At 44.3% G+C, this 23,483-nt stretch overlaps 1 protein-coding gene across 2 annotated transcripts; it reads right to left on the bottom strand.

The window, feature by feature from the left end:
* Nucleotides 1–960: 960 nt before the first annotated feature.
* atp1a3b (ATPase Na+/K+ transporting subunit alpha 3b) lies at nucleotides 961–21,969 on the bottom strand. Of its 2 annotated transcripts, none has more exons than XM_035162597.2 (23): nucleotides 21,749–21,969; nucleotides 21,471–21,565; nucleotides 10,669–10,782; nucleotides 10,046–10,105; nucleotides 9,596–9,799; nucleotides 9,216–9,329; nucleotides 8,712–8,846; nucleotides 8,502–8,619; nucleotides 8,053–8,321; nucleotides 7,572–7,770; nucleotides 7,219–7,463; nucleotides 6,881–7,073; nucleotides 6,272–6,447; nucleotides 6,017–6,153; nucleotides 5,778–5,928; nucleotides 4,976–5,144; nucleotides 4,588–4,742; nucleotides 4,350–4,473; nucleotides 3,981–4,126; nucleotides 3,338–3,468; nucleotides 3,121–3,222; nucleotides 2,917–3,008; nucleotides 961–2,555 (listed from the first exon to the last, which is right to left on the bottom strand). In XM_035162597.2, exons 2-23 carry the CDS (start codon nucleotides 21,474–21,476, stop codon nucleotides 2,527–2,529), a joined length of 3,069 nt encoding a protein of 1,022 aa, XP_035018488.1. In that variant the 5' UTR covers nucleotides 21,477–21,565; nucleotides 21,749–21,969; the 3' UTR covers nucleotides 961–2,526. The 2 variants fall into 2 exon arrangements, with proteins under 2 accessions (XP_035018488.1, XP_035018490.1); XM_035162599.2 differs by having other exon boundaries at nucleotides 10,669–10,743.
* Nucleotides 21,970–23,483: the final 1,514 nt, after the last annotated feature.

The raw sequence follows: 23,483 nt of genomic DNA, 5'->3' as shown, positions 1-23,483 counted from the left end.
AAGCACGATTGCAGTCTGTTCCCTGAAGATAAACATATACTACCGTGCCTGTTTGAAGGAAAGTCACCTTTTGGAAATAACAACTTTTATTAATAACAAATTGTGTCATTCTTTCCCAAATACATTACTTATGTATTATTATTTATGTTGGGAAATAAAATATTGTTCATTTTTCTGCTGCTACAGTGATTCTCATCCTCTTGAAGTCACAGACGAGGCGAGCACATGTACAGAGTGGTTTGGTGCATTACCCTGGGCTGCTGCCAACTCGTGCTCCTATGGCAAATGAATGTTACGCAGATTGCAGGTTGAAGTGCATATTAACTCATAACACTAGGTGGCATCCTTCACGTTTAAGACTAAAACTGTTTATTCTTTTAATTGTTGCTTCAATTATACAAATAAATTCATATCATATGAACTTCATAATGTGATGAAATTAATTTAGATGGTTTATTTGCATATTATTCATATATTCTGATAACCATGGGGCTGATAAGCAGAAGTAGCTATAAACATATTTACTGAGGCTAAAATCTTTCAGGAAAACGTTTCCCAGTGGAGAGTTGTCTTGCAGGGCTATAGATATAGATTAGCAGACTAGAGTGGTGCACAGTCTTTTTAGAAACCACATTTAATTTCACTAGATGCTGATTTTTATTTGGATCTACAGCAAATTGCACATACTCATAACTTCGCTGAACATGCTTGATTTTTAAAATCAAGATAGAAAAATGATTCTCTGAGAAATTAGCCCCTTATTGATCCACACCAACATTTAATTGGTTCTTCCCTGGGTTACGAAATCGGGGGAGTAGCCTTTTCTTAATCACGCTTTATCAAACTAAACCAGAGGAAAAGGAGGAAGTAATAACAAGAGGAAAGAGTAGAATGAGAGTCAAGCTTATTCTGCTTCAAAAGTCAAAGAGAGAGACAGAAAGAAACACAGACACGTCTGAGTTGTAATAAATGTTCTAGATGTTTTATTGGTGTTGGTTTCATTTATTTGACACACATGTTCTACTAGTTGTGTTTTTATTTCATTTATTTTTTTTCTTGAATTTCAACCCTTTCAGCCATCTGAGATAGACCCAGCCTGAGACCGCTGGCCCTTCACTGGTCTCCAACACAAACATGCACGCAGACCCGGGTCAGAACAGACGAGCACCAGGACCTGGAGGGAACCAGGCCTGGATCCAGTCCGGTTAACAGACCCCGGGCACATGGACGCATCTTCACCACTCACCACAGCACAACACACTGCACCACATCATACCGACACACACCTGCAGTGATAGGAACCTGACAGCCTTAGAAACACGAATCTAAAACCCTGCTCTGCTGTTACATTTTTACAGTAGCCTCCTGGAAAACCAGCAAAAAAATAATTGAAACCAAACAAAGAAAATAAAACGAGAGACGCACGTCTCTCACTTTTTCCTATCTCAACAGTTTTGTTAATGTTCTTCCTCATGAGTGTCTCTCTTGAGCTGTTTTTCAACATGTTTTTTTTTTTATTGTTTCATTTAAATTCAGTATAGAATTATATAGATTTCCTAGAGCACACAGAAAGATTGAGTTGCATTTACCAACTTGGGGGTGGGTGTACTGTAATAGTTATTAACAAGGACGATGGTTCACACAGTGCACACAAACAGAGACAAACGGGGGGGGAGGAGGGAGGGAGGGAGGGCAGGGGTGTGAGAGACAGAGGGGGAGAGAGGAGGGACAGGACGCCATGGGGTGTGCTTTGTTAGGCCTAAAGGAGGAAAAGCAGCTCTCACATACCCACCCTCCCGTTTTGGAAATAAAAAAAATAAAGACAGGTAAAACCATTGACACCCCCCCTCCCCCTACCCCACATATATCAAAAAAACAACAACACAGTGGCCGTTGAGAAACAGAGGAGAAGGAAAATGGACGCCAGCGAGAACAACAGGGAGATGGTCACTCCACTGGTCCTCCACAGACAGGAGACGGAGGCAAGAGGTGGCAGTCGAAGTGGTGTCGGCGGTGGGATCTCACCGTGTGATCTTTATATGTGTGTGTGTGTGTGTGATTGGAGGACAAGCAAAGGGATGGCGAGGAGGGAGAGGAGAGAGGTGATAGGAGCGGAGGTACAGGGAGACGAGGGGAGCGGGAGAGCGGGAGGGAGGAAGGAGCTGGATGGCCCTTTTTGCAGAGCATAGACACTCCCTTTGTATCCTTAGCTCATTCAAATCTACATACACAATATGCAGCTGCCGTTTGGTAGATATATTGGTTTATGTACACAGCAGTGAGAGAACACATGCAAAGAGTATCATAGGAGATGGGAGTAAGGGGGCGGGTCAGTGTAGAAAGTTGTAAAGGTGCTTTTGCTGTTTTTAATCTTTGGGGCAGTTTTGATGAAAATTGCTTCAAAGCGGTTTCTGTCTTTAAGGGGGCGGGGGGGGGCGTCTGAAGGTGTGTCTTGCCGGGGATGGAGTGACGGGAGGGAGAAATAAGTGGAAGATGAAGGGGGTTTGAGCGTAGACGCTCCGTCGATCAATAGTATGTCTCCCTCTCCACCCAACCTGGAGTGCAAATGAGACAAAGAAGAGAAAAGTTTGTTTGTTAGACAATATATTTAGAATGTTTTCACCCCTGTCTGTCTGTTGGTTGGTTTGATTGTAACCAAGACAAAACAAAATCTATCTAATCAGTTAGCTTAGCTTAGCACAAAAAACTTCTCATTATTATACATATTGGTGTTTTCCGGGGGGGCATGTGCTGGACAGCTTCTCAGTTAAGTGCAGAGACTTCATGGAATCTTGTCGTCACCATGAGTTTTTGATAAGTTTAACGCCGACCCAAAGAAATGTCTAGAACATGGTCCTTCATCAAACTACTCATTCATAAGAACTTTGGTTTAAGCTATAAAGAAAGGACACTCACCTCCAGGATTCCTGCGGATGAGCAGTTTTCGGACTTCATCATAAACAAAGATGAGAAAACTATATGGGAATGCACAAAACCACCAGCTGGGTCTGTGGACAAGAGGAGAAGCAGAATGATTAGAGATGAATAAGCTGACACCAAACATCTTAACAGCAGAGAAGTGACTCAAGGTTCATCGACGTGTGTGAATATGGCGCTCACTTTAGAGGATACATCCTGAGTGCCACATCCATGCCTGGGCAGTAGGACAGGAAGGCAGCCAGGGCTGTCTCTTCAAACAGGCCGAAGATCAAGATTTTGTTCCTGGGCAGAGAAACAACAAATATTAACGATGAGAAATGATGATACAGAGAATGAGAACTGCAAGCATCAGTGCAGATCACATTGTGCTGCGTCACAGTGGAGTTGTGGGACTCACTTCATGCCCTGCTGGAACACAGAGTTACGCCTGGTCTTGCAGACGATGACATCAGCCCACTGCACAACTACAATACTGACAAAGAAGGCTGTGTGGCACGTGAACTCCACAATCTTCCTCTGCTCGTATGTCTGAGGGAAGGAAAGCACAGAAAGACCATGAGATAAAACATCAAAACCTAAACATCAACACACACAGTTTCACTTCAATTTATTTATTTATTGAATATGCAACATATCCAAAATTAATTAAAATTTTAACATATTTTGAACTGATAAAATATTATATTAAACTAAAATATATAGAATATACTCAATGAATATGAAATAGTATGTAAAAACTTGTATAAATACAAAAATAATATTCTAAATACAAAATAATTTTCACCTGAACATTTTTATTGTATATATTCTCACTGATTTAATGAATATGCTATACAAAGCAACATATCAGCAATAGTTTGTTGATATGTTGGAGATATAAAAAATTGCTTTTTTTATTTGATATATTTGAATTCTTAATTTTTGTTATTTTTGAAATTATAAATTACATATCAATCTTAAATTAAACAATCGAAAAATAAACAAAATAAAGTAAAATAATCCAACTCCTTAAATGTTAAAACCGCTCACGATACACTTACCCACTGTTGTCCATAACTGTCTTCCAGGTCGTTGGTAGAGCGGTCGTCCCAATCCAGCCTGATGCCGACTAGTCGAGTGGGCAGGAAGCCATTTTCAGCTAAGATGACAAAGTAGGCGAAGAAGCCTCCAAGAGCCTGGATCATACCTGAAGAAAAGACACAAACAGAGATTTAATAACATATTTTTAAGTTTTCCATCTTCCTTATCCAGCTTTACCAAAAACACAGGTCCAAAGATAACCGTGCAGTTCGAGGAGGATAAAGTTCATTTTAACACAAAACTACTTTCAGGCCACTAGGATCAAACTTCAATCCAGATCAAAAACAATTCACAGCGTGGATCAGAGGTGCAGTCTTCAGTCCACCTACCAATTTGTCCGTAGGCGATGCTGATAAGCCTTTCGTTCACCAGCTTGTCCCTGAATGGGTTCCTGGGCTGACGCTTCATGATGTCGCTCTCTGCTGCTTCATAAGCCAGGGAGATGGCTGGAACCTGAGAGACGAGGAACACACTTGAACTTTTAGTTACGTGTGAGGTGTTGCATCAACAACAGCTGGATTCACTGTGTCTGAAAGATGAATCTGTCTGTGTTTGATCCGCTCTCACCATGTCAGTTCCCAGGTCGATACAGAGGATGGTGATGGTTCCCAGTGGCAGGGGGATGTTGACGATGATGAATAGCAGGAAGGGTGTGATTTCTGGGATGTTGCTGGTGAGTGTGTAGGCGATGGATTTTTTGAGGTTATCAAAGATCAAGCGGCCTAAAGAGAGAGATGCCGACGGGTTACATCACATACTGAGTACATCCACTGATCTAGAATTATCTAGAACTTCAACTCTTTAGGTCAGAGCTCCAGTTTTGTGTCAGAACAATTTTTGGTTTAGTTCATTCACACGAGCATTTCACAAATCCCATCCTCCTCTTTCCACTCGTATTTTTCAGATCCTTTCATTAAAACCTCTATAATGATTAAACTTTTTTCTGTCATCTCACCTTCCTCCACTCCTGTGACGATAGATGCAAAGTTGTCATCCAACAGGATCATGTCTGCAGCCTGTTTGGACACATCAGAGCCGGAGATTCCCATGGCAACACCGATGTCGGCCTTTTTCAGAGCAGGAGAGTCGTTCACGCCGTCACCTGTCACGGCTACAATGGCGCCCTGGGAGAGACGAAAAAGGGGAGTCAATTAATGAATATTTGTTAAATGCATTTATCCCTTTTTGAAGCAATCTATAGAAGAGGCCGATAATACAACTCCTTTTATTTATATCAACACAATATGACTAAATAAATAAGTCAAAGATAAATAAATGGTATTTGTTGATACTTCACATCTAACAAAAGGGGCATCAATTCAAATTCAAAACTAAATTTAGTAAACCAAATGTAGTTTTCATTTATAAGAAAAAAATTGATTTGAATAAACAATTCAAAGGTTATCTTTTTATGAAACTATCAAATTAAACAGACAAATAAAACAAATTAAAATTTTTAATATGAATAATTTATAACTATGTTTACTGATAACAATTCAATATGTGTCCGTTAAAGTAAAAATGTGGTCCTCAAAAGCAATCTAAAAATCCCAGTGAAAAAAACAACATTCTTTGTCAGACAGGGAATCTTCATTTAACAGGTAACTAGCGCCATCTGCTGTTGCAAAAGTATAGCAATACTTCAAAATCTGGTCCCTGCACTTGCACAATGTAAAAAACAAAGCCAATAAGATACATTGGTATTTTCTATTTTATTGCCCATAAGACAGTTTATAATAATCTTAACGTCTTCCCACCTGTCTCTGGCAGCCCTCTACGATGATGAGTTTCTGTTGTGGGGACGTTCTGGCGAACACAATCTCTGTGTGATTCCTCAGGATGTCGTCCATCTGGTCCTGAGATAGCTCTTTGAGGTCGGTACCGTGGATCACACAGGCCTTGGCATCCCTAAACAAAGACATTCAAACTGTCATGTAGCCTCGTAATTTACCATCATTTATACGACCGTGTGTGTTTTTCTGTAAACATCCTTTACCTGGGGTTGACCTGGCTGACAGGTATATTGAGACGAGCTGCGATGTCCTCCACTGTTTCATTGCCCTCGGAGATGATGCCCACCCCCTTGGCGATGGCCTTGGCTGTGATTGGATGATCTCCAGTGACCATAATGACCTACAACGTCAAGAGCAACAAAGATTATGTTTCTTCACGTGATTTCAAAGTCATTTTGAAACCGAACCTGTTTTATAAATCACTGCGAGGAATAAAGAGATCATATATAAAGGTTCACCTTGATACCAGCAGATCGGCATTTGCCAACAGCATCAGGCACAGCAGCACGGGGAGGGTCGATCATGGACATGAGGCCCATGAAGCAAAGGTTGTCGGTCTGGAAGTTGACATCGTCTGTGTCAAAGGCAAAGCCCTTGGGGTACTGGTCCTCTGGAAGCATCACATGGCAGAAACCTGGGAGGAACAGAAACATGTGAAGTGTTAAATTTGTGACGTTTATAAATATATGTATAAGAACCAACACAGATTTTCAAATTTAACTGATCCAACTGATGGAAGGGACGCAGCAGCTAGCCACCAGGGGGCGATCAAGATGATTTGGTTTCCTTTTTACATACTGTCTTTGAGTCCAACTAAAAGCATTTAACTCAAACAGACATACAAAGTATGACATGGTGGGTGAAACAGCAGAAATGTATAGGTTTAGCTAATAAGGCTAAATGAATTGATTTTTAAAGATGTTATGGTATCAAGAACTTCCATACAAGGCAGAATATACATATCACAAATAAATATAATGGAATAAAATCCCAATTTGACTTCTACTCTCTCCCTCTCTGTCTCTGACCATCCCTCTTTACTTCTCTCCAGTTCTTTCAATCCTTACCGAGCACTCTCTCTCCCAGTCCTCCCAGTTCCATGTAAGCATTCTGGAAAGCCTCCTTCAACTCTTCGTCCATAGGCTGCTCCTTGCCCTGCAGCATGATGGTATTGCAGCGGTCCAGGATCCTCTCGGGGGCGCCCTTCATTACCAGCAGGTAGCGGTTGTCATTGAGATCCTCGGTCTCGTGCACTGAGAGCTAAAGACGGAGAAGGGAAATGAAAGTTAAGATAAAACTCTCGGAGGAAAATATCACATTGAGTGGTCTCAGACCTTTGACCTCCGTGTATTTGTACAGTGTGTTGTTACTTGTGCGTACACAGCGATATCCAGCCATGACTTGCCTGGTATTTGTTGGTAGAGTTGAAGGGGATCTCAGCCACCTTCTTGTTCCTATCCCTCATTGCCCTCACTGAGCCACAGCACAGCTCAATACACTTCAGCAGGGCCGACTCTGAGGCATCGCCAGCAACGTCACGCTTCAGGATGGTCACTGAGTCTTGTCCCGCTTTGAACTGAGCGCGGTTACACAGAGCGGCGACACGAGACAGATTCTGCCATGTCACTGAACTCTTATCGAATGAGGCACCTGGACGGGGAACAGAAACGTGGACATTAATCATTGTGGTCGTACTTGTTTCCAGTAGACACATTTTTCAGATGGGAGGGGTGTGTGTGTGTTCTCTTCTTAACTTACCGGACTGGTCCTCGGTGGTGTCAGCCTCATGGATCTGGTTGTCGAACCACATGTGGGCCACAGTCATCCTGTTCTGGGTCAGGGTGCCGGTCTTGTCAGAGCAGATGGTGGAGGTGGAGCCCAGGGTCTCCACAGCTTCTAAGTTCTTCACCAGGCAGTTCTTCTTGGCCATACGTTTGGCGGTCAGGGTCAGACACACCTGCGGACAAAGACATTTATAATGTTAAAACACTTCAGCTATTACAGATCAATTCTCTAATTAAATAGTACAATTAGATAAGTAGCAACCAAGTTAATATTTATTTTTCTAGAATTTAAAAGAGAAAGAAAGCAATATATATTAAAAACCTTAAGTGAAATGGACAAAATAAAACAAAGTGAAGACAAGGTGGGTGCTAAAATCAAGAAATAAAATCAAAAAAAAGAAAGGAAAAGAGGAAATACTATGCTATGGTAAGTGTCTAATAAAGAGTCCACTTACAGTGACTGTGGCCAGCAGCCCTTCGGGCACGTTTGCCACAATGATGCCGATGAGGAAGATGACGGCCTCCAGCCAGGAGTAACCCAGGACGATGGCCAGGATGAAGAACGTGACGCCCAAGAAGACGGCCACGCCCGTGATGATTTGGATGAAGTGCTCGATCTCCTTAGCGATGGGGGTTTTGCCGGTCTCTAGGCCAGAGGTCAGCGTGGCAATGCGACCCATGACTGTGCGGTCTCCAGTGCAGATCACGAGGCCACGTGCTGTTCCTGGTTTGGGAAAAAGAGCAGATACATAGTGTTATAAAAATATAATTTATAGAGTCAGTATCTGTGTTTTGTAACCACATGGAGGAACTTTTATCACATGGCTCAGTTCCGTGGGTTGAATCCAACCACTGGCACAAGAATTAATTACAGAATGTGATTCTATCGCCATGGTGACAATACCTTCCACACAGTTGGTGGAGAAGAAAGCAACGTTTCGGGTCTCCAAGGGGTTGTCATGGGTACAGTCAGGTGACCTGCTCTGAGGCTCTGACTCGCCTGTCAGGGAGGAATTATCCACCTATCAAGAAGCAGAAAAATAACATTGTACAACAAGAAGCAAGGGTTTAAATGTTTGTTCGTGTGTATGTGTGTGTGTGTGTGTGTATGAACCTTGCAGCCATGAGCGGAAACCACCCTGATGTCGGCAGGGATCCTGTCTCCTCCCTTCACTTCAATCAGATCTCCAGCCACCACCTCTTCAGCGTTGATCTGTACCTTCTCTCCCTCACGGATCACCAACGCTTGCTGCATGGGAGAGATCAGAGACACACGCATGTGTACACAGTAGCCAGTGAGTATTACTTTTTTTATTTTAAATAATAGCGTAACACATATTTTCATGCCTGATTTTTAATATTTTGATTTTCAATACTTTTATGTAATCTTTCTTATTTTTGTTTGGTCTTATTTTGTTGTGACCTTGTTAAATAACAAACACTTGACTGAGCAACAAAGTCTCTGCACTGTCACAACATAATTAGAAAGGTAGTGGTAAAAGATTGTTCATGTACATAAAGACACATTAGCTATTCATTTCTGACGTCTGCCAAAATATTTTAAAAGAATAATAAATAGTCACTTTCAAGAATGTAAAGTCAGAGTCAATGTGTTTACCTGAGGCACCATGTTCTTAAAAGACTCCATGATTTTGGAGCTCTTGGCCTCTTGAAAGTATGAGAAGCAGCCAGTGATGACAACGACGGCTGTGAGCACGATACCTAGGTACAACTGGAGAGAGAGAGAGAGAGAGAGAGAAGAGAGAGAGAGAGAGAGAGAGAGAGAGAGAGAGAGAGAGAGAGAGAGAGAGAGAGATAAGTATACATGGGCAGTGGAGGGGCACAGTGAGTGACAAATCCCCAGTTGTTATTTATGTCTGTGTTTCAGAGTGAGACGGATGTGTTAATGAGCCGTACATGGCCCACATGTGAATATGGTGGTTGGAAAAGTATGGGATGGTTTCTGTGTCTGTGTGTGTGTGCGTGTGAGGCGCTCACATTGTCTCCTGCGGGGTCGTCCTCTGTGGCTGCCTGGATGGCGTAGGCCAGGAAGCAGAGGATGGCGCCTGTCCACAGCAGGATGGAGAATCCACCAAACAGCTGGCGACAGAACTTGACCCACTCCGGGGTGGTGGGAGGAGGGGTGAGGGCGTTGGGGCCGTCCCTAACCAGGAACTCTGCAGCCCTGGCATTGGTCAGTCCCTGGAGGGAACAGGGAGGAGGGGAGAGTTAGCGGAGAAAGACAAGTCTGCACTGAAAACACACGTCTTTGAGTTCTCATATTTCTTCAGTAGGACTATGGCGCCTAGTGGACGGTTGTGCTGAGGAGTCTAAACATGAAATAAACCAATGAAGGTGCCCTCATGCCATCTAGTGGCCAACTGGAAAAACTGCCTCACACCATGGATGTACAGTACACGCTGGGAGAACCAGATATCACAGACTCACCTGGACGATGTCAGTCTGGAACTTTCGGCAAACTTCCTCAATGGACATCTTGTGTTCCGTCTGAAAAACGTCACACAGGGATAATCACCACTCTGCATGTTACAGTGTGGAGCTATTGTTTTGCATGCAGGAATAATGTGTAGAAAGTAGTCCAGATTAGAAGAGGAGGTATGCCGGAATGTAAAGAGCTTCGTAGCACTGAATGGCATACACAAGGTAATCAGAAATTTAGTCCATGCATGCAGTTCACCTGAGAGATAAGAGAATCAGGGCAGCCAGGTATGGCGACCCTGGTGATTGTTTCTTGCGCTGAGTTGTGGGATCAAGGTGATGATTTCCTGACAAGTCAACCCTCTTACCAGCAAAATATACATGAATTTGGCTTGTAAGAGAAATATAATCCCTTCTCTCCAACAAGAATTGATATAAGTGCATTTTTATTTTATTCTTTTCTGCAAAAAAATGTTCTTGGAATGTTTGAAAATCATTTTCTCACACTAATATATATGGATGGTGTGAATATCTTTTAAAAAATAATGATGGAATTAATCTGCTCTTGATTGACATGACACCTCAAACATCTTTAACATCAACATTTAGGGATAAAAGTAGGTTTTACTCACAATGGGAACTTCCTTCTTCAGGTCGTCCATGTCCTTGGCCCCCGGCTTCTTCTTGGGGGATCGCTTAACTTTGTCCTGTGTGGTGGCAACGCGGTAACTGTCTGACCGCCCATACTACAGACACACACATATGTTTTATACATGCCTTGGGACTAGGATGAGGAGATAGTGGTGGATGCACCTCCGTGTGTAATCTTAGCTGTTCCCTGTGCTTGTTCAAATGCATAGTATGAACCAGGACTATGAAATGCATTAAATCTTGCTTGGCTTTCTAAAAGTAATTCAATTCGGTCACGGACTGAAACAGAAACAGCCAGTGGGCTTCACCTAAATGTCCTTGAGATGTCTTTACGTCAGTGTACAGTTAATAGCGTTGTTCTCCTTGTGAAGTGGCCTTGAGAAGTGGCCTGCGTTGCTCAGGAGGTAATCATGTCAACTCTTCTGAGTTTATGAGGGGGATATTAGATGAAAAGCATTAACATAAAAACCCATTATCCGAAGAATCATTGTGACGTGACGGGAAAATTCATCACCCCGGCAGGTCTGCTTTGCCCGAGTGCTCTATCATCACCAAACGTTAACACCGGCGCCTGCGGACCACTCTGCCATGTCCGTTTGATCAAAGGACTCTTGCCCTGATGTCCAAAAGTGCCTGACGGACACATCACAACATAATCAAGTGTTAATGGTTTAACCTGAAGGTTTTAATTAATGGCTTCCTGCGTCCCAACATTTTTCACTTGGCAGCAAACATCAAAGACATGACAAGAGAGAGGCTGCAGACCAACTGAGTTACAGACGTTTCTGATTTGATTCTAGTAGTTCTGCACTATTAGAAACATCAAAGGCACTTTGAAGACAAGATTACTAAAGGAATCCACACACAGACACATCATGGTGTGCTCCTTACTAAAACTGTCCCCTAAGAAATTGGCTTATGTTGTTAAACCAGACGAGAGTGGACTATTAATAACCACACTTTCCTCCACTGCTGCACATTGGAGTCCCTCTATAAGTGCAACTGTAGCTTAATGACGTCCTGAAGGAGAGCAACATGACCACTAGAGCGCGTCGATATAAATGTCCCTCATCAGAGGTCAGAGGTGACATGAGCAGGTCCCAGTGGACGGGCCCTTCATCGACACAGCTGAGACATTAAGGAAACTGCCCTTGGTGTTGGATCAATAAAGTCAGATATATAGTGATAACCTCGACGCAGGGGTTTGCAGGCATGACTGAGTAGAGCTTTAAAACCCACCTTAGATTGAACATACACATCAATAACTAACTGATAATCAATGATGGTCAATTATCTTAATATAAGATTAATGCCTGTGCATCAGAGCATCAGTGGATGAGGTTATAAGGTTAAAATCTCCTTGGTAACTTGTGTTAGATCAGAGCTACTGACTCATCATTAGAAATCAGAAACCTTTGCACATCCACCTTCTTCCCTTGACAGACAATAGGAATTTATGTGAGACTGACAACTGCTGCAATAGTCCAACCTGGACAAACTTAACACGTTTAGATTTTTTATGACTGAAGGCGACCACAGATTCTCCTTGTCTGGAAGTGGAGGGTGAGGTGTGGGATATTCAGCTGTGACATGCAACTTCACCACTAGATGTCACCAAATTCTACACACTGAGCCTTTAACTTGCACTGTATGCTGAAATTTACTGCTGAAAACACCCTCTAGTGGTACAACAGGGTAGCAACATTTTCAGAAGTGCACAATGTCCATGTAACTGCTGCTTGACAGTTTTGTTCACATCTGATATGAACTACAAAGACAAACTGGTGTGGAGGAAGTCTGATTATTTTAAAATTAATGGATTCTTTGTTCAAATTTACTTATCTAACAAGTATATTTGCAAAAGCACCAGTGAGAGAGTGTGAGTCAGGATTCTAAGACCTCCACTTATACTGTTTGACAAACATACACCCAAACCAAACACACCTGGAGTCACACAATTATGTTACAAAGATAAACTTGCCACTGCATTTCCCACTGTGCTGCCCTTGGGAAAATCTGTTGTGAAATCACACCTCTACATATTAAATGTGTACATGGTTACAAAGACCTGTATTACTAGTCTATCATAAAAAGGCTTCAAGAGGCAACATGTGGATGAGATACCATCAAGACAAGCAAGGCAAACACTGGTGAAGGTCTTCATTGTCCCTGGTTGACTACCAGACAGTGTTTATAAAGACTTGGGCTTGTCAAGCAGAGGGGGAGCAGCATTCTTTGGGATGTTTGTTCTCGAGTATTCAAAGTCACCGCACGCCACCGAGGCCAACTCTCACTCATCGTACTGAGCTGTTGGGCAACGGCTGTTCAACGACCACTTCTGCATTCAAAGTAAACAACAAAACCATCCGTTCACGCATGTCAGGCAGGGAATAGTGTGTCAGTGGGAGGAAGCAGTTTGCCCGCATTGCCAAAGCACCTGCAAGTACACACACGCAAACACACACACAGACACACACACACACACACACACACACACACACACACACACACACACACACACACACACACACACACACACACACACACACACACACACACACACACACACACACACACACACACACACACACACACACACACACACACAGAGTTCTGCAACAACGGAGCAGGTGAACAAATCTCTTGCTGCAGCAAGACCAGGCAGGCCTGGTGAGACAGAGATGCATCGAGCAGAGACTGATGCAGTGGAAAAGTACTGCTGCCCCCTTTGAGACAAACCCTGGATATGTATGTGTTCTAGTGTGTGCGTGTGTGGGAGTGTGCTCATATCATATGTTTATATTACAGTATGTGTACATATTTTCCACTGTAGATTCAGGTAATGAAAGGCGGCTCTATATATCGATTTAAAAATCAAAGCCGTTGAATAACATGTGGATTTGCCTCATTTTCAACTTGGCAGCTTCATTTAGAAGATGATAGACTGGCAGGTGTGTGAGTGCAGATTCATATAGATGTAATACTGTGGCTAGATTTTCCATAAACAACGCATGAGCACTGTAAAAACACATTTAAGGTGCATTGTGAGCTCCGCAGCACACCTGGACTTCTGAGTCCATGCACGTTTAAATTGATAATAGAAATAGGAGCACACACAGTTCTTTCTCTCTCTGTCACACTCAGACAAACACACACATGCCCGGACAATAGATGTGGTTGGTAGGGAGGTGGCGAGTCGTGCCAAACAAAAACGACATGGGGGAGAAAAGTAAAGACAGAGGGAGATGGATGTGAAGGGGGGCGGATGACAGACATGACCGGGCACATGGAACGGGAGATATCCGTGGGAGGTGAGAAGCAGGGACAGATAATGAGAGGGAGAGGAGGGTGGAGGAAGGGACAGAGAGTGAGTGATGGAGAGTGAAAGACAGAAAGGAACAGCTGTCACTCTCATCTCATGCTTCTAATTAGATATTGACCACCAGTCTTTGTCTGCTGACTCTGTGTCAGTGTTTGACCCGCAGTGACCCCACTCTAATAGATTGCACAACCCCACTTATGGAGTGTGTGTCACTTTGAGAGTGTGTGCTCCTATATGTTAATAGATTATACACACACCCCAGGTTCCTCTGTGTGCAGACGTTTGCAGATATGAATGAGTGGTTCTCAGCAGAGAAAAGAGAGGTTGCTTATTTATCTTTAGTGTGTCTTTACATTGTGATTATGTTATGTACATACCCGTGTTGCTTTGTGGGTGTGTCTGGGTGTGTGTGTGTGTGCTTGCCCCTCAATCATTAATGACACAAGGGGCAGCCTACCAAGCCAGTCCATCCCCCCACATCCTGCTTCTTTAAGTCATCTAATTCAGCATTCATCAGTAGTATATAAACAACTAATAATAAATTTATAACACGTTATAAAGTAGTGGTAATCAGATATGAATGTCATTGCGGACAATGTGGTCTATAAACAGGTGATAAATGACAATATGGTGAAGTAGATGTAATGAAATAAATATGTCTTCTGTCATAGTTGACCAATATCGTACCTTAAAAAACATTTTAAAATGTTCATTAAACATTTATAATTTGATTTTATAAATGCTAAATAGTAAGTCCCTTACCATGTTGTCTCTTCTCATTGTATCTCAGTTTCTAACACTGCCTCAGTCACGACGCCCACAAGGTAAAAGAAGAAAGAAGACTCACATGTCTATTATCCTCTGATCTCTTTAGTTTTGTCTTTCATCTGTATCTGCTGCCTCTCCTTTATTACTCTATTACTCCTTTACTCCTCTATTCACCAGAGACAGATTGTGTCTATATTTAGTGCATATACAATCAAAAGAGTCTTTTCATATGCAGACAACATCAAAGTCGGCTGCTGCCTGCCTGTTTGAGTGTCGGTGTCCAGCTGTCTCACACAGCTCTGGGTAATGTAATGAGCCCCCTCTGTACTGAGGAAGGAAACAGAGACCCGTGGCTGGAATTACAGACGGCCGCTCTCCCAGAGGCGCAGCGACGAGCAGACTGATGTGCAGACACATCTCTGACATCATCAGGAAATGAAAAAATTCCACGATCCTCTATGGATTACATATTGAAATCGTTCTCACCCAGTTACATATCGGCTTGTTAAAACATGCTTAAAATGTCAATAATTCAATTGAGCCAGAGCTCCACATTGTCCGGTTGTGTGTGTTTGATTGGATCATAAAGTATTCTGTAGGGCCTGCTCCGGGTAACCAAACTAAACCTCGCATTTTGTGTCCTTGTGTGAACAACTCTGATGAGTGTGTTTGGAGGGCAACCACTGTAACCATGGTGACAGGCGCGGCCATTGGCATGGTGACGCAGCTCGTCCATGGCCTGGTACTCCAAGGATCCCCTGATGTGATCTGTGACAAGAAATACTTGATGCCTCTGTAATTGGACACTGTATTTACTGCTGTATAATGCAGACAGGCAAAGAGACGGAGAGAAATGAAGTGGGTTTTTGTGTGTGCAGGTGTGTGTGCGAGCAGAGGTGAGTCATTGTATTGGCTACAGTCCGTATGTGCAGCGACTACACGCATTGCGGCAGAGAGACTGAGGGAGATGTGGAGTAGAGAGGCAGAGACATTGTGATCTTGGAATAAAACGGTAAAATAAGACAAATATAAGACATGGCTCAAAAAGAGCTTGTCAAAAAAGCCTTCCTGAGACCTATTGTGGACGTAAACAGTCTTACACACGTTCAAGACAAAACTAAACCTCTTACTAACGGTAAAACTACAAAGATAAAATATATTTTGGCATCAAGAAATAAAGTGAGACTAATCTCTTATATCTACACATTATGTACCCACTTAGTTTAATCTGGGAGTGGCACCTGTGAGAACTAGCGTGTTGAGCGTGTCAGGACAGGCCCCCGGATAGTGGGTTTGACTGGGATGTAACCCTTTGTTCTTCCCCTTCTATAGCACGCATAGGGAAGAGGAAATATCTGGCATTGCAGTGCTGTTCTCTTTCTCTTTACATGAGTCATAGGAAGTGGTTGGAAGGAGCGTCACCGTGCTCCAGATTTAGTTCTTACTTCATCAACCACTGCAGCGTTAGTAATACCTATAGGTGTCTCCACTTGCTCTTTTGTACAGAGCAGCCATATTAAAGAATCACATCAGTCTCCCTCCACTGAACATATGGAATCCACATCATGGCCTTGCTCTGTGTTTAATTTTTTTTTTTTAAATATGACAGCGGGTTTTAGATTGTACAGCAGAGAAAATACATAAATATGTTTGAGTTGTATATATAAACAAATATTTTGGTGTCATATATGTTCTATATATGTACAAATACTTTAATTCTTTATGCTCTATATATGAATTACGCATGGAAAAAAAGCTAAATCCTTTATGGAAAATGTTTAATTTATTTAAACCTATTTAAACTGCAAGAGGATGTAATCATGATGCATTAATTTCAATAAATATTTGTAAAACTATATTTTTTAAAATGTCTATTCTTAAAATTTTATTTTAGCATGTGCAACAATGTGTGGTGTGTGTGTATACGCGTTGTTGCATGCATGCATCTGCCTCTGTGTGTGTGTGTGTGTGTGACCTTGCAAGGTCATTGAACCATCTGCTGTTTCTTGCAGTAGGGTGGCAGGGCTCTGGGCCCCAGTAGGGGGGCTCAGGCTGGGGACCAAGGGACACGGCTGTTGGGATTAGCTAGTCTGATTACTACGCTGGATTAGCCCACTCTGCTCATCTCTCTCTCTATATCTCTCTGCCGTTCTCTCTCAGTAAATATATGAATTCAATCTCCACATTTCAAGTCCTGCTGCCAAATAATCTGGTGTGCGGCTTCTCATCATTGCTGGATAAGGGATGCTGATAAAAGAGTTATTTTTAACAGACGATAATGAGTTGGATGCCTTTTGAAAGAGACAAATCCAGATATCTGTCTCACTTATCCATATCAGCCTTGAGATTGATGTGAAGGCTTCTTATCCTTGTATTTAACAAAGTGAGCACACATCAAAAGGGGGAGAATCAAGATATCAGATCTGAAGAAGAAAATGAGCGGTGTGCATAAAATATTTTTGGAAGAAAGAGACATTGACTACAACTGTCCCAAAAAAGATTCTCCTACTACTATGTGCTATCGTTTTAATTAAACACTAAAATAATTGGTATATGTTATACAATAACATAAATCCGCTAAGAAACCACTTAATCCCTAAACCACATGAACACAAAGGGACAAGGAGAGATTAACTCTCAGTCATCTGTGTTGTGATCTGTTCAAAACCCTCAAAATAAACAAAAGTAAGAAATAAAACTGATAATCCCAATTTAGATTGAAAACCCTCCTGTCCATCTGTCTGTCCTTCAGCTTCATCTGTTCATCCCACAGAGACAATTGTGTAACTTCAGTTCGACACAATGCACTGCCCACCCCCTTCAGGTCTGAAGGCTCTACATTTACTGTAGTTTGTGTGAGTGAATCTAGTTGAACATTGTAAATCTTGGTTCGTTGGCGCTCGTAGTGAACATGGCCTCTCGCCACGGTGTGAGGAAGGACACCGTAGGATTCATCATCAGGCAGATGGTCACACAGAGACATGCAGATGTGCGTGCATGCTCAGTCATACACAGCTGCTGACTGCACAGCTGCCCGAAAAATCCATTAGCATATCAGATTCTCAACCTGTGCATGTGTCGCTGTAATTTCAAGGCAGGATCTATTGTATCCAATGGATACAAATGAATTGGAAATAATTCACCATTCACTCCTCAAAAATATAATTACTGTTGTTGAAAAACTACTTTTACTTTTTACTGAATGGCCGAAATAAATAAAAAATAAAGATTTTAACAATCTTTTATCCATTGATGCTCTGCAGTGTTATACTCAGGTTTTGGTGTAGTCATGCAGGAACATGCACACATACTCACACACTTCACAAACGTACACGTGTTTCCAGGACAACACCCTGAATTAGTCATGTTGTTGTAGTTAGGCAACCTAACTGTTCTGAGTCACCCTCATTATGGGAGCCCATCCACATGTTACAGTTAGAAAACTGTTAGGCTTATAAATCACAGTACTACTACTGTAGTCTTGTTTTAAAGTAATGTATGATAGAGACAGAACTGACCTTTACATTCTATTAGCATTACACAAGCTCAGGCCTCATCCTGTCAGCTTCACATTACTGAGGAGAGAAGCTGCATGTTTCTTTTTTTTTGCTGAGGCACGAGAAGTCTGGACTCTGTCCTTCACTAGAACTCTCACTAAGGACAATGTCCTCATTACAGGGGATATCTATTGATCAGAAACCATCAATAGGATTCATGAAGACAATGGAGGGTCATTTCAAAGAGTCGCCATATTGACCTTAATTGACCCCTAGCCCTCAGAGGCACAACATCCCAGGTGGCTATGCAGGAGGGGAGGCCACTCGGCAGATCAGACCCCGCGTGGACACGCTTTCTTACTGGTTCCTGCAACGTGTGGGACAGATCAGTCACGGTACAGTTCAGCCTATCAGCATCAGGCAGCAGGTGCAGTGGGGAGGGATGCGCAGCACTCTGCACCAAACTGAGGGCTGGGCCTCTGCAGAGGCCACACACATCCATCTTCCACAAACAGCCTCTAACTTCTTCTTTTTCCTTGCACAAGAGCCAACGTGAAAGCACATGCTGTTCTAAACCTTTACTCCAGGACATTAGGTAATTTGTAAGTCTAATCAAAGTCTTAGAGTGAACTCAGTGTTCACAGGAGCTTCGCCACAGCCATGCTGCATTCAGAGCAGCTCCGCCATTCCCCCAGTCTGCATGACCTTCTGACAAGGCCTCACTGCTACTACGACATCTGTCTTTTATCTCTCCTCCCATAGTGACCCACCTACACCACACACCTCTCCATCCTTTCCTCCACCACAACATTCACCCTTCAGTCAATGTCCTATAAAGGATCATCCACCCAACCCCATCCGTCTTCTCCCTATCCCGTCTGTCTCTTCACCCCCCCTCTGTTAACCAATCCCACAAAGCGCAGCACGAGGAAACAGGAGCCATGGTAATGTGAGCCTCAGGTCATTATCCTGTAACAGGATATGCAGCCAGGCCACCCTCCCCCCTCTTACACCTCCTCCCCCACTTTAAATCCCTCTCTCCACACCTGCAAACCGTTCCCTATTGTATCTGCCCCTCCCCTCGCTCTCTCTGTCCCTGTGGCTCTCTCCGCGGTGGCACCATCCCCCCCATCAGTGTCACGTGTCTGAAGGTGAAAACCAGAGGCCCATGCATGTGTGCAGCCCTTCATCACCATCTCTCTTGACATCCATTCCACAGTTTCATCTACACCAGCTATACTGCAACGTGGAGCTGCATCACTGCAGAGCAATGAGCTGAGAGGAAATGTGAAATCTTTAGGTTTAGAATAACATCTGACTCTGTGCCATTGACTGAATGTTCTCTCTCTCTCTGGTATTCCTGATGCAGGCTTTGCTCTACAGCATCTCTGCAACTCGCTCCCTTCTTCGTGGCTTCTCTTGCCAGCCTATCACAGTTCTTTACAGGGAATTTCCACAGCACAGGCCCCGCCCCCGGTTTGACGCAGCAGGCGCGTCGCAAGCGGTGCCCACTGCGGCCTTGGGAAAGGACAGCTGGCGGTGCCATCGCACAGTGCGCCAGTGCGAAACTCGGACAGAGATATACTGGGAGATTGTGAAGGGACCGGCGACGCGTTTGTAATAAGATGCCCCGGTGCGCACGCATCCATTCATGGCTCCATCCTCGCATCCATCCCCCCACATCCCTCTCAGGGTCACCTCAGCGCGCATTTATCATTGCGGCCTAATGCAGATCTCTGGAGAGCCGTGGATATCTAACGAAATGACAGCCTCCTCACACTGTTTAAATCAATCTTCCACACGGCAGCAGTACGTGCGCAAGCACTTTATTTGCGATCCCATCCCCTTTGACGCAGTGCCCAACGATGATGGCGGGATGGCCTTCACATGCAGCATCAATGGATACCCTGTGAGCCACCGCAGCACACCCCTCCCCCACCTCCTGAAACCCACTACATCCCGCAGAGATGCTGCAGGGGGGTGGGGGTGGGGGCAAATTCTTCATCAGCTGGTGTCACTGCGATGTCACCGGTTTGCGCTGCCCAGAGGGCGGCAGATGTCTCCCAGCAGCGCTCGGTCCTCTCTCCGCAGTCACGCCACCGCATCATTCAGCGCGGAGAGAGGGATTAAAAATTACAACTCCTTCCGCAGGATGGCGATGGAGCAAAAAAAAAAAAGATGGAGTGAAAATTGCGCAATGGCTGCAAACCGGCTTCTGCACCATGGCGTTCACCAGTGGCGCTGTGCTCTGCAGCAGCAGCAGCAGCAGCCACTGCATCATGTACATGCATCTGATAAGTGTATCGGACTCGATCAGCCGGGGTTTCATGGTTTCACGGTGCGCATCACATGCAGCAGAAGCCCCCTCTCCAAAGTCATCCAGACAAATTTGACTCTGCTGCATGGACGCATCGTGTGATTAATCTATAGTGTGAGTGCGTAAATGTGCTCACTGCTGGCGATTAACCAGTCCCCTGTTATGTCACAAATTAAAGGGGGGAATAAGCTGGTGAGGCGCTTATTCCCGGTAACCGCATTATGACGCATGGGTCGTCGAGGGTGCCGAGGATGAGACTCGACGGCATCTTCCTCTCCTCCTCACCGGCACCGGGGGAGGGCAGGAGGAGAGGAGGATGGAGGTCTCTGATTAGCGGGCCGCAAGGAGGAGGTCACACAGGACAGTGGGGGTGAAAGTCTTCGAACATGCACTTTTGCAGAAAAACCTTCAAATATAATACATCATTTTTTAAATCACACGTGATGGATGAAGCGCACTGGGACATCCACACCCTCTCTCCCTCCGAGAATAAACCGATTACGGTCTACTGTGCCTGGCAAGGTTACAGTCACAGTAAAGGCCTGACATCCATAGGACAACCACACAAACACGTACATACTCATTATTTCATCTCTCGTAAATGTTAATAATACAGCTTTTCTACGCAGGACACAACCAGGATGCTAAAGTCAAAATACCGGCCACATCCGTTTGTCGCAGGCTACAGCACAGTTCCGCATTAGAGTCAATGTCACTCAGACAAACCGGGATTTCCATAACGGAGGTGGGGGGAGGAAAAAAAAAAATAGCAGAGAAAGGGCCGTCGGTGTGGATCTCTCCCCGCGTGCAAGGCTCTTCTCAGGCCGCTTCACAAGGGACTAACAACGCATGAGAGAAAGTTGGAACGGTCGCTCTTACCCCCATGTTGGCGCAGTCAGTCTTCTCCTCTCAGGTGATGCACGGCTTGAGAGGTGTCAGCCTCTCGCGGTGTGTTTGTGTCTAAATGCCTCTGCCTTGGAAAACACAAGAGTGAGAAGGGTTTGTTTTTTCAGCCTGATTGAATACGAGCAGAAAAAAAAAAAAAGACGTCAGGGATTTTTTTTTTTTTTTTTTTTTTGTTAAGATTTGTTTTCTCTCTATAGCTCTGAGGTTATGATTTTTTTTCTCCCTTGGTTAAAATGAATGGTCTCTCAAACCTTGTGAGGCTACAGCTACAGCGTCTCTCCTCCTCTGTCAGATGAAATGTTGCGGTCTCAAGCGGAGCATCACGCATGGGCACGCGTTCCTCCTCTCCGTCGCTCTCCTGCGGTGAAAGACCAGACGCACTAACCGGACCGCACAACTACCTCTCGCTCCCTCCGCAGCCTCTGCCTTGCTCCTGCCGCAGTACTCCGTTGCTGTGTCCACACCACTCCGCCGCTGGAACAAGCGCCGCCTTGAGCGAATGGCAGCAGAGGGGGGGGCTCCCGCACCCGCCCACTTCCCTGCCACGCAGCCAATCGTAATTCGGAGCGTCTCATTGGTGATGTGATCGCCGGCCAATCGGTGTGAGCCCATGCTCGTCGCGGGCCAATAGAAAGGCAGCTCTGCCCCTCCTGCGTTACTGCAGATTTCCGAGGCGTACAGCCAACAGCGTCGCGAGTCTCTAGGCTGAGATGTTGTAGAAATGGACGCGCAAGGTTAGACTCTGGCTGTCGTGATTGTGTCTGTTCATCATGTAATGTATTCATATAACATAAAATGGTGGATATGTGTGCGTTATTGCATGGGATAAGCACCCCTGGGTGTCTCCATCAGTCGTGTTGGTCCTTTCTGCAGCATGTTGTGCACTTCACTAGTCAAGGGCCTGGGTGCAGCAGCCAGAGGAGGCAGCAGTACAGTCAAAGAGTGTTTGTGTGTGTGTGTGTGTGTGTGTGTGTGTGTGTGTGTGTGTGTGTGTGTGTGTGTGTGTGTGTGTGTGTGTGTGTGTGTGTGTGTGTGTGTGAGAGAGAGAGAGAGAAGTATTGATTGAAAGAATAAGAATGAATCCCGAATCATACATGATCCTGTTCTATCACATTTCAGTCATCGGACCGTCTCTGCACATACCACAGCCTGCAACATGACTGTCTTCATCAGCAGGTGCACAGTTGTGCCCATGCAGACGCAGCTTTTTTAAGCAACTCAGCAACAAAAGGTAGAATTGGGTGTATATACCTCTCTGGAAGTAAAACTCAGGAATCAAACCAGGCTTGTTTCAGCACTGTAATTATTTTCTCCGTGGCGTGGATGCGCAAGACTCGTTGGGGCTGTAACTTTGCCTGGTATTTACGAGGGTGGTCGTAAAGAATGTGTTGACATTTGCGAGGGACAATTGAGAGTATTCACACAGAGAGAGGAATGAAGCAGTGGAAGAAACTATGCTGCATTCTTCAAACACTGGCTGGAGAAAGAGAGTGGGGGCAGACATGGCCAGAGAAAGACAGAAAGGGAGGTTTGTCAAGGGCAAGAGCTGTGTAGTTTGAAAGAAGAAGATATCAGGACAGGAAAGAAAAGGGGTGGATGGACAGATTGTGTATATTTCGGTTGGAGTTTCACACAGACAGAGGACATGAGCACACAAGAGGAAGCTGGCCCATATGCAGCAGTGAGTTGCCTTTGCAGGCCTTTGGTCACGTTTCTGCTCCGTGCTCTTCGCTGAGGGGACGATGCAGCAGCGAGAGCACACACATGCAGAGTCGCCGACTTGCACACACACGCACAGGCATGTATGTAAGGCCCCTTGCCTGCTCTGCAAGGGACAAGATGAGAGTCGTGCGTGCCGTCCCTGCAGCAGATTGTGGCCATGCCTCACTGGCTTCCTTGCTGGGGGCCCAGACGATGACCATGCAGCACCATAAGACCCCAGATTCATCAGAGCAGGGTTAGATCAGGGTTAGAGGAGAGTCAGTT

This window comes from Hippoglossus stenolepis, chromosome 8 (genome assembly GCF_022539355.2).
Source record: "Hippoglossus stenolepis isolate QCI-W04-F060 chromosome 8, HSTE1.2, whole genome shotgun sequence".
NCBI lineage: Eukaryota > Metazoa > Chordata > Actinopteri > Pleuronectiformes > Pleuronectidae > Hippoglossus > Hippoglossus stenolepis.
This window is presented reverse-complemented; position numbering and strand designations above follow the sequence as displayed.